Source organism: Mytilus galloprovincialis, chromosome 9, assembly GCF_965363235.1.
Source record: "Mytilus galloprovincialis chromosome 9, xbMytGall1.hap1.1, whole genome shotgun sequence".
NCBI classification, from domain to species: Eukaryota; Metazoa; Mollusca; class Bivalvia; order Mytilida; family Mytilidae; genus Mytilus; species Mytilus galloprovincialis.
This window is the reverse complement of record NC_134846.1, coordinates 17,918,859-17,933,025: the sequence shown is the minus strand read 5'-3', so window position 1 is coordinate 17,933,025 and position 14,167 is coordinate 17,918,859. Positions and strand designations below refer to the sequence as shown.

The window sequence follows — 14,167 nt, the reverse complement described above, 5'->3', positions numbered from 1 at the left end:
AAGTTGTTTTGGCAAAAATGATTTTCATTTTCAATGAAACATTGTACAGTTATTTATATAAGATATTTGATGTTCATGTGCAACAATCCTAATCTACTGTAGAACCAAAACTCACAACAAATTGTTATCATAATAAAGGAAACACTACGACTTTTCCCCCCGTCCGCAGATGATATCAGACTGAACTCTTAGTTTTGAAAAGACGTTAAAGGTGACCATTTTCCGGTTTTAAGTCTAAGATGCAGAGTTTCTTGTTATTTGATTTTTCAATTGAGTTATTTTGGCAACAATGATTTCCATGTTTAATTAAACATTGTAAACGTTATACATTTATATATAAAATATTTGAAGTTCCTTTGTACCATGAATTCAACAAATACTGAAGTTATAACTGAAAAACAATAACAATCAAATCCAAGGAGTAAACAAAGACTCACAAAACCAAACGACATTTACATCAACAGTTATAAATAATAAATAAGAAACAATACGATATCCACTAAAAACCGGGAGTGAAATCAGGTGCTCCGGAAGGGTAAGCATTTCCTGCAATGTATACGGTACCCGTCGTGTTATTTCTTTGTTCAGTTTGGTAATGATGGAAGGTTATTATAACTGAGGAAGAATATCAGATATGATTTCTGACACACTTTTATCTTAATTGACAATCAGCTCATGATGGCGACCGTAAAATTTCTTGAGTGATAACCTTAATTTGAGTGATTCATAGCCCTGTCTTAGCAACTTGAAAAATAATAAGACGTAGAAATTAAAGGACGTGAATGAGTGCCAAACAACCAAATCTCCACCCTGTAAACAGATAACAACTATTGGTCAACGTATAGCCTTCAACGTGGAGCTTTGGCTCACTTCGAACAGGAAGCTATATAAGGCTGAAGAATTACTGAATTTGTAATACAAAACAAAAAGGAAAACCAACGGCTTTTTATATATATATATATATAATTATATTTATAAGTACGTCTGAGTCAGTGACAACTCTACAACAGATTTATCCATCGGATCGCCACCAATGATGGTGCTACATGGCTGTGTACATAATGTATATACAACTCGTCTAAACATCAACCCAACAATGTTAGATCTGTAGAATGTGATGTTTATCGACTGTTTTAGGCGGGGTTTTTTTTCCAATATAATCATAAAACTGACTTTTATTATTTTGTTTTATTTCATACGCTAATATTTTTTAAAGTATCTAATACTTACTCTTTCAATATTGTTTCTGCCGTTTTATCCCACTTGAAGTTTCCATTATCTAACGTAATTCCATATTCTGCATATAAATTAGAAAATTATTATTAAAGATTACTAATTCTCTATGTTCATAAAAAAAATGGAACAAATGTCATGTTTTTCTCAGCCTGTCTTTACACTAAATCCATTGGATGTTGGATGTGTACGGATTGATTATTTAGTCTTAGTTGCATGAAATTTGTATTAGTTGTAAGTGGCTTTGAACTAGCTGTCAGTTAACTGCGAGTACTCTCAGATCTATCCTTTTGTTGTTGGGATTTACAAGTACCCGGCCACGTCTGCATGCATTTTTCTCCATCTGATCCTTTTTTTTTTTTGTATACATATAAGTAAGATTAATGGGTTGAAAAACATGTTATATATTTCCACTTGTATGTTTGTCCATCTGATGAGTTCAGCCTTTTTAACTGATTTTCATAGTTTGTTCTTATGTTGTACTGTTTTACCACTGTCCGGCGTAAGGGGGTGGTTGGGATCCCGCTAACATGTTTAACCCTGTCATATTCTGTATAGTACAACCTGTCCCAAGTCGGGAGCCTGTAATTCAGTCGTTGTCATGTGTTTATGTGTTATATATTAAAATTTTGTTTTTCGTTCATACTTTGTATATGAATTAGGCTGTTAGTTTTCTCGTTTTATTTGTTTTACATTGTCAGGCCATTTATAAATGATTACTTACTTGTCTCTTCACTCCGTGTTATAAAATCATCATCGATTTCCTCATTGTTCAGAAACTTTTCAATCCGTTGATACGATATGTAAGCCTATAACATAAATGATGCAAAAAACAGATGTTAAGGAACTTCGCTGTTATGTTTTGGGATTTTGTCAGATTATGGAATTCTCTGGTTTTATCTATTTGAAAGCCTAAAAAATTGGCCCATTGAACCCATGTTTCAAATTATAAATCTTTTACATGTATAATGGTAAGCCATCTGTAAAAGTCTTATAAAACTTTAATCATTTTTAATACTTTTTGGAGTTTTTGGTCCACAATGCTCTTCAACCTTGTACTTGTTTGACTTTTTCAATGTTTTGATAATAGTGTCACTGACGAAACGTGCGTCTGGCGTATTAAATTATAATCATAGTGCCTTTGATAACTATCAACACCACTGGGTTGATGCCTCTGCTGGTGGACGTTTCGTCCCCGAGGGTATCACCAGCCCAGTAGTCAGCACTTCGGTGTTGACATGAATATCAATTATATGGTCATTTTTATATATTTTCTGTTTACAAAACTTTGAATTTAAAAAAAAACTAAGGATTTACTTTCCCAGAAGTAGATTTCCTTAGCTGTATTTGGCACAACTTTTTGGAGTTTTCGGTCCTCAATGCTCTTCAACTTTGAACTTGTTTGGCTTTTTCAATGTTTTGATCTGAGCGTCACTGATGAGTCTTATGTAGACGTATTAAATTATAATCCTGGTACCTTTGATATTTTTTTGAGAAATTTAACTTGATAAAGCTATGAAAAGTCAAGAAAGAATATTTTCTTGCCAGAATTTCAATGGCTAATATCTCGAAAACAAGCACATTGACCTATATGTACCAAAATTTGCGAAAGCAAATTTACAGATCTTAAATTGTCGGGTTGATGTTTAGACGAGTTATCCTTTATTTATCCCCTATCAATATAAACTAGTTATTTGAAAAGTTGATCATTTTTAAATTGAGATGCGAGTTCTCCTAAGTTTTACTGCAATCTTGAGAGTAAAGAAGTCTTTACAATTGTGGAGAAGTTTGAAACAGGAACATGATATATGAAGCCATACTGCTATGTGCAAAAAAAAATACATTAAGATCAAATTATTACTGAATGTGTAATTTTAAACGATGAAAGCTTATTATAAAGGAAAATGAGGTTCAACAACGGGGGCAAATTTGATGTCACTGATTATAAACTCTCGACGTTTGATTTACACATTAATTATAACCTCCAAGATCAAAGGCTTGTTTTTAAATCTTGGAAATTAAATACCTCCAAAAATACCAAGTGATATTCATTTCTTATTCGTTATGATACCTGTAATTAGCAACTAAAACCCAACGTTTTCATCGCTATGCTTTTCCTCTACTATAATCATCGCATTGGTAAAAAGTTTTTGCTTGAATGCAGCCATTCAAATCAAAATACTAGAATAAGTGTTAATATTGACGGCAATCCTTTAAATATTCCCAAAACACACCATCATGTGTTTATTCCGAAATGGAATATTTTTCACAGATATTTTGAATTCGTAAACATCATGTTTTATCTTTAGTCTTTGTCTGAATGTTCCAATGTGTCACTGATTGGGGCTAATCATTGCATTCCATTTGTTCTGAATAACATCACGAATGCCGCTTATGTTGCAGGATATCCTTAGTGTTTGTTATTTTCTGGGAATCAATCATGGTTTAAGGAGTGAATTGTCTTTCTCGCTATTTTGAAGGCCTTTGCTTTTTCAGTCGTTTGTAGTTTTCTATTCATAATCTTGTTGAATATTTGTTAATTTTTAATGTCTAATTTACCCTGTGGTATATCATTTTTGTGTTAAGGAGTACCTATGCCATTAGTAAAACCAAAGCAGGGTATTTCCATTTTTATTTTGGATTTTTCATTCATCATGAAATGGCTAGTTTCTAGTTCTAGTTCTTTCTAGTTCTTTCGTTCAAATATCCGAACTTAAATGAGAAAACCATATTTTTACCAATTTTCGAATCTCATATATATATATATATATATATATATATATATATATATATATATGATTCAATCAGGAACGTGCAAAATAAATTGAAAACCCCACCAATGGCATATATGTAAATATGATCATTTCGTTTGAGCTGTCAGTCATATAAGTGAGAGGCTTAGCAAGCTATAAACCCAACATTTATTAATCATTCTACATCTTCTTTTTTTGTATCATGCAATCATTTTCTACATAAGAAAATGTTGGTACAAATTCAGGGATATGAATACTGTTATCTCTTTGTTTGATGTGTTCGTGCTCTTGATTCTATCTTTGCTTGGGGATTTTCCGTTTATAATTTTCATCGGAGTTCGGTATTTTAGTAATTTAACTTTTTGCAATGCACGCATCATCCGTCAGGTGAAACATGTTTCTGGTTTTTTTACACTTACCGTGTTAAAATTGTTGATGGTATGTGTAACGGCATGCAAAGCCCAATGAAGATTTCCAAACATCCAGGTGAACAAGAATATTTTCTCAGCTGATATAGCATTGTTTGGGTACAAGAACACGTACGAACCAAAAGTACAAAATGATATCTGAAAAACAATTCCGATAATATAGTAAAGAGTAGTAATGAAAAATATAATCTTGCAACTTGTTTGTCTCTCCTTCTTATAAATGTCATTATCATTGGCATGACATTACACCTTGTTTGTCTCTCATAAGAATATATTTCATTATCGTGAGTATGCTATTGCTCTTTCTTAACATGCACAATTACTGATTATTTGAATGATTTATCGGTTTTAAGACTCCTCGATATTATATTTTAGATAATTCATGTCGTACATCTTGTTAATACTTATATGAGTTTTAAGCAATGCAGAATTTGGTGATTTCTATGACTTATACATGTAAGCGAATTTCACTAAATTTTGAATGTGTACTGATTGATATTTATGTCTTGGAACTATGACTTCAATTTTAGTGGTCATTTCCTGCGATTAGCTGTTAGTAATTTAGGGTACTCTGATATGCGCTTCATGTATTATTTTGTTAGTTGTTTTTTGTGCATTGTCCAAATCTGGTTAAGGTGGTACCTAACACTACAGGGAGATAACTCTGTAAAATCAGCTAAACGTTTTAATTACATTGTGTTATTTAGGGAATATTAAGCTTCTCGATGATCAAAATAAGTGTTTGTCAAACTGCTATATAACCAGTGTATTTTTCTGATAAAACGGTTGGTTCAAATTTTTTGAAATTTTTATATTTTTGTCAAATGGTCAAAGTAAATACTTTGTCAAAATTTTATGAAAATTAAACGAGCCAAATTAATTTTAGTTAAAGTGTTGGGTACCACCTTAAAAGATGTTTATAATTTGTTATTTTGCTGTGTTGTTAACCACTGTTAAATGATTGGAGAGGTTGGAACCCATATTTAACAACACTACATGCTGTGTGTGCCTGTCCAAGTCAGGGACACACAACTCAGTGGCTGTCGTTGCAGTTGCCTATCATACTTTGTATTTTTGTTGATTTTACTTGTATCAGGTCAATGGAGACGATGGATTTGGTTTGCTTATTTGTCTCTTTAGATTGTTTGTTGTCACATAAGCAATATCTTAACGAATTTAAAATCTGTATTCATCATGCAATATGAAATATCGAATGTTAACCTGTAAATACCATTAGTGTTGTATGCTTTGACAATTAACCGATTAGTTATTGTGACATTTTATTGATTGAGGATTCATATATTTGTAGGTCTAGTGGTGCATGTATAGCAAAAGCCTTTATTACCACATTTTTTCAAATTACTCCGCCATTCCATTTGTTATCTAGGTTTTAATGTCTATAATGGAAACGGAGTTACATATTCAAAATAATACAGGGCCTTTCGATCGTCGTTGAATGGTTAATGTTTATTGTGTTGTTTGCTGTTGCATGTGTTATAGTGGATATCCTTGTTGTTTATTGTGCAGAGTGTTTTCAATTGACTAAATTACCCTTTACACCCTTTGAAGTATCGTTAAACGTCTCAAAGGTCAACCATAAAATAAATAAAAACCTGCATATTCCAGATACCAACATAACATGCTTAATGAAATATCTGTCTGAATAATGTGAAACTTAAAAGAGTTAAAGAAGAACAACTTTTCTCTCTCACTTCAGCCGACGTGAAAATCATTTATCAGCAAGTACAATACTTACCATAAAAGGTGTTGATGATGACAATGCGAACTGGAATGTTTCAAGTCTTTTAGTTTTTTGTCTCATATTTAACTCTTTATCACGTATTTCTGTAATACGTTGCATAAACGACTCTTCCCATGCATACATCTTCATAACCTTCAACAAATTCAAAATAAGATTTTATGGGTTTGTCTTAAATTTTTAAAAAGGAACAGAGGACTTTTAACCCCAATGCTACTATTTGGTTTTGTTTTATGTTTTTTTTTACACAAATTAGGCCGACAGTTTTACCATTTCGCTATTTCGAGGCTTTTATAGCTTAGCTGCTATTTCTTCTGCTTCTGCTGTTGTGTGTTCTAGGGTCGGGTTGTTGTCTCTTTGACACATTCACCATTTCCACTCTCAATTTTACTATGCAGTATTGTTTTTTTCAAATGTTATCGTCTGTGTCATTTGGTTGATCTCATTGGCAATCATACTATATCTTCTTCTTTTAATACACGTATTACTATAATAAAATGAATTATTCTAAAGTATTTAAGGAATGACTGTAATATTTTTTCTGTCTATGAAGAAATAACATAAAAAATTTGGTGCACACTGAATAACGCGCGTAGCGGGTTATTTAACAGTGTGCACCACATTTTTTATGTTATTTCGAATAGACAGAAAAAATATTACAGTCATTTCTTATAATTTAATTCTAAATTCCATTTTAAACCGTAGAAAACCATGAATAAACGTTGATCACGTCACGGTCACATGACTAAATTATTTCTATGGTCTCATAACAAAATAACGTCAGCCAATCAGAAGACGCGTTACATCCAAAATTAAATTATTACAACTTAGTTTCATTAAAGGATCACACAGTATTTCACTGTCAGGGAAGTTGTTATAAATGTCTGTCAGCTGTTATCATTGAATTGTGGCGTTAAAAAAAAATTGATGCACATTTCAACAAGTAATGTCCCTTTGATGATGCTCAATGTCAAAATAATTGAAGGTTATAAACTTAACGCAAATGCTAAAGAGCTGGAACATTTAAGCCAAAATCGGCTGTAATTCTATAAAGGTGGAAATATCAATAAATGTCCTCAGATTTGATCACAAAGCTACTTACGCGTATCCCATTTAAAATCTCATTCATCATTTTGATTCTTGCATCAGTGAAACTCTTCTTTAAAACCTGTTAAAAATTATGTCAAACATTCATATCCGCTATTTGAGCATTTATGGATACCGGTTGAAGGTTATTCATTGACTGTATCAATATTTATCATATATTTAGCATTTATATGATAGCTTTTGGATATGTGTAATGAACGGAAGTACACAAGCCATAATTTCCCACCCGGGCTGATAACCCATATCAGGTCATCTCGTGCACAAAACCCATATCAGTGCCTCTCGTGTTCGTTACTTCCGGTATTTCCGTTTTCCGGTTTACTTTTCCATTGTGGCGTCAGATATTTTGTATTATGACGTCAACATTTTACAGAAATGTTTATGATGTCTATTAATGGCAGACAAAATGCGATAAGGTGTATTCGATCCAGTGGTAAATCTTTGTTGTACAGAACCAGCTATTATTGAAAAAAACAGATGTAATCAAACATGGCTAAATTCAATGCTATAGATTTTCAAAATGATGATAGTTCATCATGGATTTACAGGATCTCCAGGATCTCCATAAATATGTATGGAGAAAGTGGTGCTATCGTTTGATAATTATATTGTATATTATGTTGAATGCATAATTAAACTTCTTTGTAAAGTTTTTGACTGTTTTAGTTAACTCATTTGTTTATTTGTCTTACATAAAACAATTGTCGGAAGTATATGATAAAGAGATTAATATATGGCCTTTTCTATATCGGCCCATGTATTAATCTCTATATATTGCATGGTTGTTACCGAATATTGGTCAATATTAGAAATTGAAGGTCCAAATTGAAGTAAAATATGTATCTGGTGACGCAGCACATTGCAATTGCTGCTTCTGCTGAGGTTGAAAAGAGTATCATTGTTGAAGGCCGTACGGTGACCGATAGTTGTTAATGTCTGTCATTTTGGTCTGTTGTGGATAGTTGTCTCATTGGCAATCATACCACATCTTCTTTTTTATAAGATTTGCTGCTTCTGCTGAGGTTGAAAAGAGTATAAAATCCAAATACAGTATTGGTCGTGTTCAGTTTACTGCATTTACGTTAAGGCAAAACATTACAACACATAAATATAAAAAAGAAGATATGGTATGATTGCCAATGAGACAACTCCCAACAAAAGACCAAAATAACACAGAAATTAACAACTATAGGTCACCGTACGGCCTTTAACAATGAGCAAAGCCCATATCGTATAGTCGGCTATAAAAGGCCCCGATAAGACAATGTAAAACAATTCAATCGAGAAAACTAACGGCCTTACTTATGTTAAAACATGAACGAAAAACAAATATGTAACACATAACCATACGACAACCACTCCTGACTCCGACTTTGAACAGGCACATACATACAGAATGTGGCGGGGTTAACATGGAAGCAGGATTACAAACCTCCCCTAAACTTGGACAGTGATATTGCAGTACAACATACGAACGAACTATAAAAATCAGTTGAAAAACGCTTAACTCATCAGATGGATAAAAATAAAATGTCAATTTAACTCTGCGGTTCATTCGTGGTTTATGATTTAAAGTTTAACAACAACTTATCGAAACGGTAACATTTGGGAATGTAATTTTTCATTTTCATTACATTATTGTTATTGTCGAATATTGTTTTAAATTTATTTCATCAAAACTATGTGTCAGCTCTCATTTCCAAAATTTTACACATGGTACCCATTGTTAACTTTTATTCGTGTGTTTCTCTGTCCTATATATTTTCCAATTTATTTGTATTGTAGTCCTGTCATGTACTGTCTTGTCATTTTAATGATATATTTAACATTGCCATAAAAGCGGAAAGTTTGGCATGTCACAAAACCAGGTTCAACCCACCATTTATTTTTCTTAAAATGTCCTGTACCAAGTCAGGAAAATAGCTATTGTTATATTATGGTTCGTTTCTGTGTATGTTACATTTTAATGTTGTGTTTCTGTTGTGTCGTAGTTCTCTTCTTATTTTTGATGCGTTTTCCTCAGTTTTAGTTTTTAACCCAGATCTGTCTTTTTCTCAATCGATTTATGAATTTCGAACAGCGGTATACTACTGTTGCCTTTATTTTCCAACCTTTTTAAATTTACCTTGGTTTTCAGCAATTTTGATATATTTTTTAACTACATAATGACAATGGGATAACGACTAACTAGTCATTGTGCAAATATTACGTCTATAGTGGTTTCTCTTTGACATTTTTTTCCGACTACTTTTGCACACTTTGAATTTTTTTGACGGCAAAAAAAAATGTTGAGTTCATCAAGTTTTTAGAGCAAACAAAACCAACTAGTTATAAATATAATCAAATACTTTATTCGCTGGTATGGCCATTTGTTCATAGTTGCAGCTTTGTTTACTAAAGAGTGAACAATAATTATATTCATCAAAGTTGTACAAATATCAGTGCTAGTTTGTTACGTTTGGTAAGGTACATGTGTTTATGCTATTCATATAAAGGTCTGTTTGGATATATAAAGTATGCGAGTAGAATTGTATGCACGTGTGGTTTGATAGTAGTTAAAGTCTTTCGAGTCATTGCAGTTATGTGCTCTAGATTTTTTTTCCAAATAAATAAATATAAAAATTATTTATTTACAGTTTGATAGTCCGAGATGAGGCGCAAATATTGATGTGCTAGTTAGATATAGACGATTCTCACAATTCCTATTGATAATAAATGAATTACATGTACTTATTACTTGAATAAAGATGCACTTGACTTTTGCAAGTGGCTACTCCCATGTGAGAGTTTTGTATTATATTGATAAATGTGTTATATTCGGTTGAGGTTACGAATTAGAACATAATTACTGTTAATACTTACGTGAAAAGCATGCGATTTCTTTATGAATATTGAAAATATAGGCATGAGTACAACCAAAGCACCAACACCTATCACTACTGCATTTCCTGTTTAAAAAATGTACTTTACACATTATTATCATGCAAATGAAGCAATACGTTATAAATAAATGTACTGTATAATGCAAAGGAAGCAATGTGTTATGAATAACTGTACTTTATAATGCATATGAAGCAATGTGTTATAAATAACTGGACTTTATAAGGCAAATGAAGCAATGTGTTTAATATTTAACAAACAAACGTATTTGAACTGCAATTATTATGCACCATACAGTTATAGTCATAAATATATCAACTACGCGAAAACCAATCTGGTAATCAACTAAAATGGAGGGAAAAACATCAACTATGAGAGGAAAACAAAAATATAACTGAATTACCACAAAAACAATCGCAAACATATACAGACTATTTCATAAAAATATTGATATATCCATAAAAGAACAAGAATGCATATGGAGAATGCATATGAAGGACCAATACTTAAAATTGAATTGCAAAAGTGTAATAAGTGTCAACGGATTTCAAATAGTGTATTTCTTATTTCAAAGTACAGAATGTTGACCCCCCATTATTCTATTAATGATTGAGGTACTATAATATGTTTTGGTCGACCTTAGCTCACGCATTAATATCAATGATAATTGTAAGTTTTTTAAATTGATAGTTCTATTAGATTTAAGCCTCTCATATTTAAGGCGCGTCAGTCCCGCAAAAATAAGGGTACAAAATGTATTACCGCTGATTTACAGAAGTTATAAATAAACATTTGATTTCTTTCGATTGATTATAAAAGAGCAATAAGTAATGAGGAAAATCGGAAAAGTGTCGTTATGCATATTTTCCAAACGCAGTAACACTTTCAGATGATGATTTTGTAGTTATTGATTAGGACTGGAATCTTATTATGTTTTTCAACAACTCAGACCTTATAACTGCTTTTGTATTGGAATATGTTTCGCTGTTCTTTTTTGTTTTTTTTTTCTGGTTTATTTGACAAAATCCTAGCACTTACAGATAAATGATAACACGTTCATGGTAATTGTTACGTGTTTGGTCTTTTTGTCTGGCAATTGTTATTATTTACATGTTCTTACAATACAACATTAAAGCACTGCAGTATATTTGACTCAAAAGTATAGATAATGAATTATTTCTCCCGAGTCAAACCACTTCATGCAACATAAGGAGCTTTACAAAAACAGATATATAGATACAATGTATATATACCTAGAGTTCTCCATGTGATATAAAAGCAGGTACAGAAAACCAAGGGAACTGCCCATACATCATTTATACTCCACATACATTCTCCTATTTTGCCAGCATCAACCGACAATAGATTTATTATCTCTCCAACTGTAGATGATTTTCTTGATGTATTTGATAGTCTTAGTATCTGCAAAGATACAGCAAAGATACAATAGCATATAACTACATTCTCTGAAAGAGAAAACAATATAAGTGTTCTGCTGTTTAAATCTCATAAATCCATACGAGCATACAACTCGCGGTATTACAGAGGGTATTAATGTCCCATAACGTCAGGTGTCAAACACATGAAACAGTCATTTTCGGCTACCGTTAGCGTCAAATTAGTTAACATTTTACCGTGATTCGTCAAAATATCCTTATCGTAATTATCGTTACCGTCATTTTTGGAAACAAATTAAAGTGATTCGCAAAATCAGTCGATGTTTTATTGTCTAAAAGAAAGTGTACATTTTATCGTCCTATGCCAAAAATTACCGTTAACGTCAATTGGCAAGACTTTTTACCGTTATTCGTCATATAGATATGAATGCGACCGAAGAGCTTTTCCAGATGCTTTGTCCAGAAAGCTCAAAGCCGAATATTTGAAAACCAATGATGTTTATGAACCGAAACTGTTGAAGACCTGTGTAACCAAAAAGGACCTTTAAGAACAATTTTGCATAGGGAAGTTGAAATCTTAGTTTCTTTACAATTTCAAATTTAAAAACGAACAATCTTAAAGATCATGTCAGTATCGAAATACTAGCTGCTGAGCTGATGATACCCTCGGGACTTACAATCCTCCAGTAGAGGTATCGATTCAATGCTGTAAAAAAAGAAAACAACATGTTGTAAATGTCATGCGTCTATAAATTAAAACAAAGTTTTCTCTTTCAATTAATCTTTAATTAGTTTTGTGTCAAAACTATTCAACAAATCACGAAAAGCTTATTATATAGATATAGAAAAATGTGATATGAGTGCCAATGAGACAACTCTCCATCCAAGTAAAAATCTATTAAAGTAAACCATTATAGGTCAAGGTACGCCTTCAACACGGAGGCTTGGCTCACACCGAACAAGCTAGAATGAAATTCAAAACAGTGTGGCTGTGGCCATTGATTGACACATTAAATTCATCCATTGACTGGGACAATTAAGGTGAACGTTTGTATGTAACGACACTGCTCACTATGTACTTTTTAAAGACACTTAAACTATGGGGTCACCAAAGGTTCTCAACACCTTAATAAAGTAATTCGAAAAATTAATCAGAAATAACACGATGTTTTGATTTATATCAATTATATAAATCAAAACATAAAGGTTATTCCTGATTAATTTTTCGAATTATTTTATAATTAAAGGCGTTAAGAAACCTTTGGTGACCCCACAGTTTAAATGTCTATCGTAGGTACGTCGTGAACAGTGGTCGTTACAGACAAACGTTCACGTAAATTGTCCCAGTAAATGGATGAATTGAATGTGTCAATCAATGACCACAGCCACACTGTTTTGAATTTCATTCTATAAAGGGCTCCCCAAAAATTACTAGTGTAAAACCATTCAAACGGGAAAACCAACGGTCTAATCTATATAAAAACGAGAAACGAGAAACACATATAAACTACATAAACAGACGACAACTACTGTACATCAGATTCCTGACTTAGGACAGGTGCCAACATTTGCAGCGGGATTAAACGTTTTAATGGTACCAAACCTTCTCCCTCTTCTGAAACAATAGTATAATATCATAACATAGAAAAAACACACTATAAAATATATACATGTATTTGTACCTTCTTGTAAATTGCTACAGTAAGTGCTAGTTCGTTCTTTCTCCCTGCTTCTTGAGTCATGTGTATATGATGCATCACAGCAAAGGTTCTAATCAGTTCGATTCCGAAGATACAAAAGGCATACATGTAGCCTTTCTGTGTCTCTTCGGGTGACTCGGACGATATACAAGCTAACAACAATCTATAAATAAAATCAACAAGATGAATTATGAGCTATATCATCACATACAAATGTAGCATTCAACTTAAGACTTTATACCTAATTTCTGAAACTCTAAAATTTAAAATGCGACAAGTATATCATAGGTTGGCAAGAGATTGTCCAGTATATTCTTAGGGAGCTACCATTTGATTTTTATGGGGGGGGCTAGGATGAAATTTAAAAAAAATAGGCAGGACAGAAGTTTTGAGTAAAAAAGAAAGGCAGGATGAGACACTTGCAAAAAAAAAGTCAGGATCACAATTTAGGTAATAAAAAGTCAGGATAAACTAAAAAAAAAAAAAAGCAGGACCGAACAGAGTGAAAAATAAAAAGGCAGGACAGAGATTACAGCTAAAAATATGCAGGACAAAATTTTTCATCCTAGCCCCCCCCCCCCCCCCCCCCCCATATCATATGATCATATTCAAAACTTACGTCAATGTAAATGGATGTGCGATATCTGTTCCATGTGTAATTAATTTGTTCAATGCAGACAACAGTAACTGTGGTCCTGATGCCTTACAAATACAAGTCAGTAACCTGGCTTTTGGAATTTTCTTCTTATCCAAGTGCTTGTCCTTTCTCTCACTATCACAAATATTTAAAAACAATATAAAAAAATCAATGTTTTATCTGTTGATTGCAAGTTAAATGTCATATGAACCTCTGAATGACGTTATTTGCGGCTAGCCATATTCGTGATATTTTTTAAAATGAAACATTTGA

General features: G+C 32.4%; 1 protein-coding gene across 1 annotated transcript in view; it reads right to left on the bottom strand.

The window, feature by feature from the left end:
• LOC143046504 (multidrug resistance-associated protein 1-like) overlaps positions 1–14,167 on the bottom strand; it is a 49,856-nt gene that overhangs the window by 24,556 nt on the left and 11,133 nt on the right. Inside the window, exons 8-16 of the mRNA XM_076219660.1 lie at positions 13,877–14,029; positions 13,240–13,420; positions 11,414–11,582; positions 10,143–10,228; positions 7,276–7,341; positions 6,171–6,308; positions 4,406–4,552; positions 1,958–2,042; positions 1,231–1,297 (exon numbers count right to left, since the gene is read on the bottom strand). Coding sequence (XP_076075775.1) covers positions 1,231–1,297; positions 1,958–2,042; positions 4,406–4,552; positions 6,171–6,308; positions 7,276–7,341; positions 10,143–10,228; positions 11,414–11,582; positions 13,240–13,420; positions 13,877–14,029 — 1,092 coding nt within the window. The remainder of the gene's footprint in view (positions 1–1,230; positions 1,298–1,957; positions 2,043–4,405; positions 4,553–6,170; positions 6,309–7,275; positions 7,342–10,142; positions 10,229–11,413; positions 11,583–13,239; positions 13,421–13,876; positions 14,030–14,167) is intronic.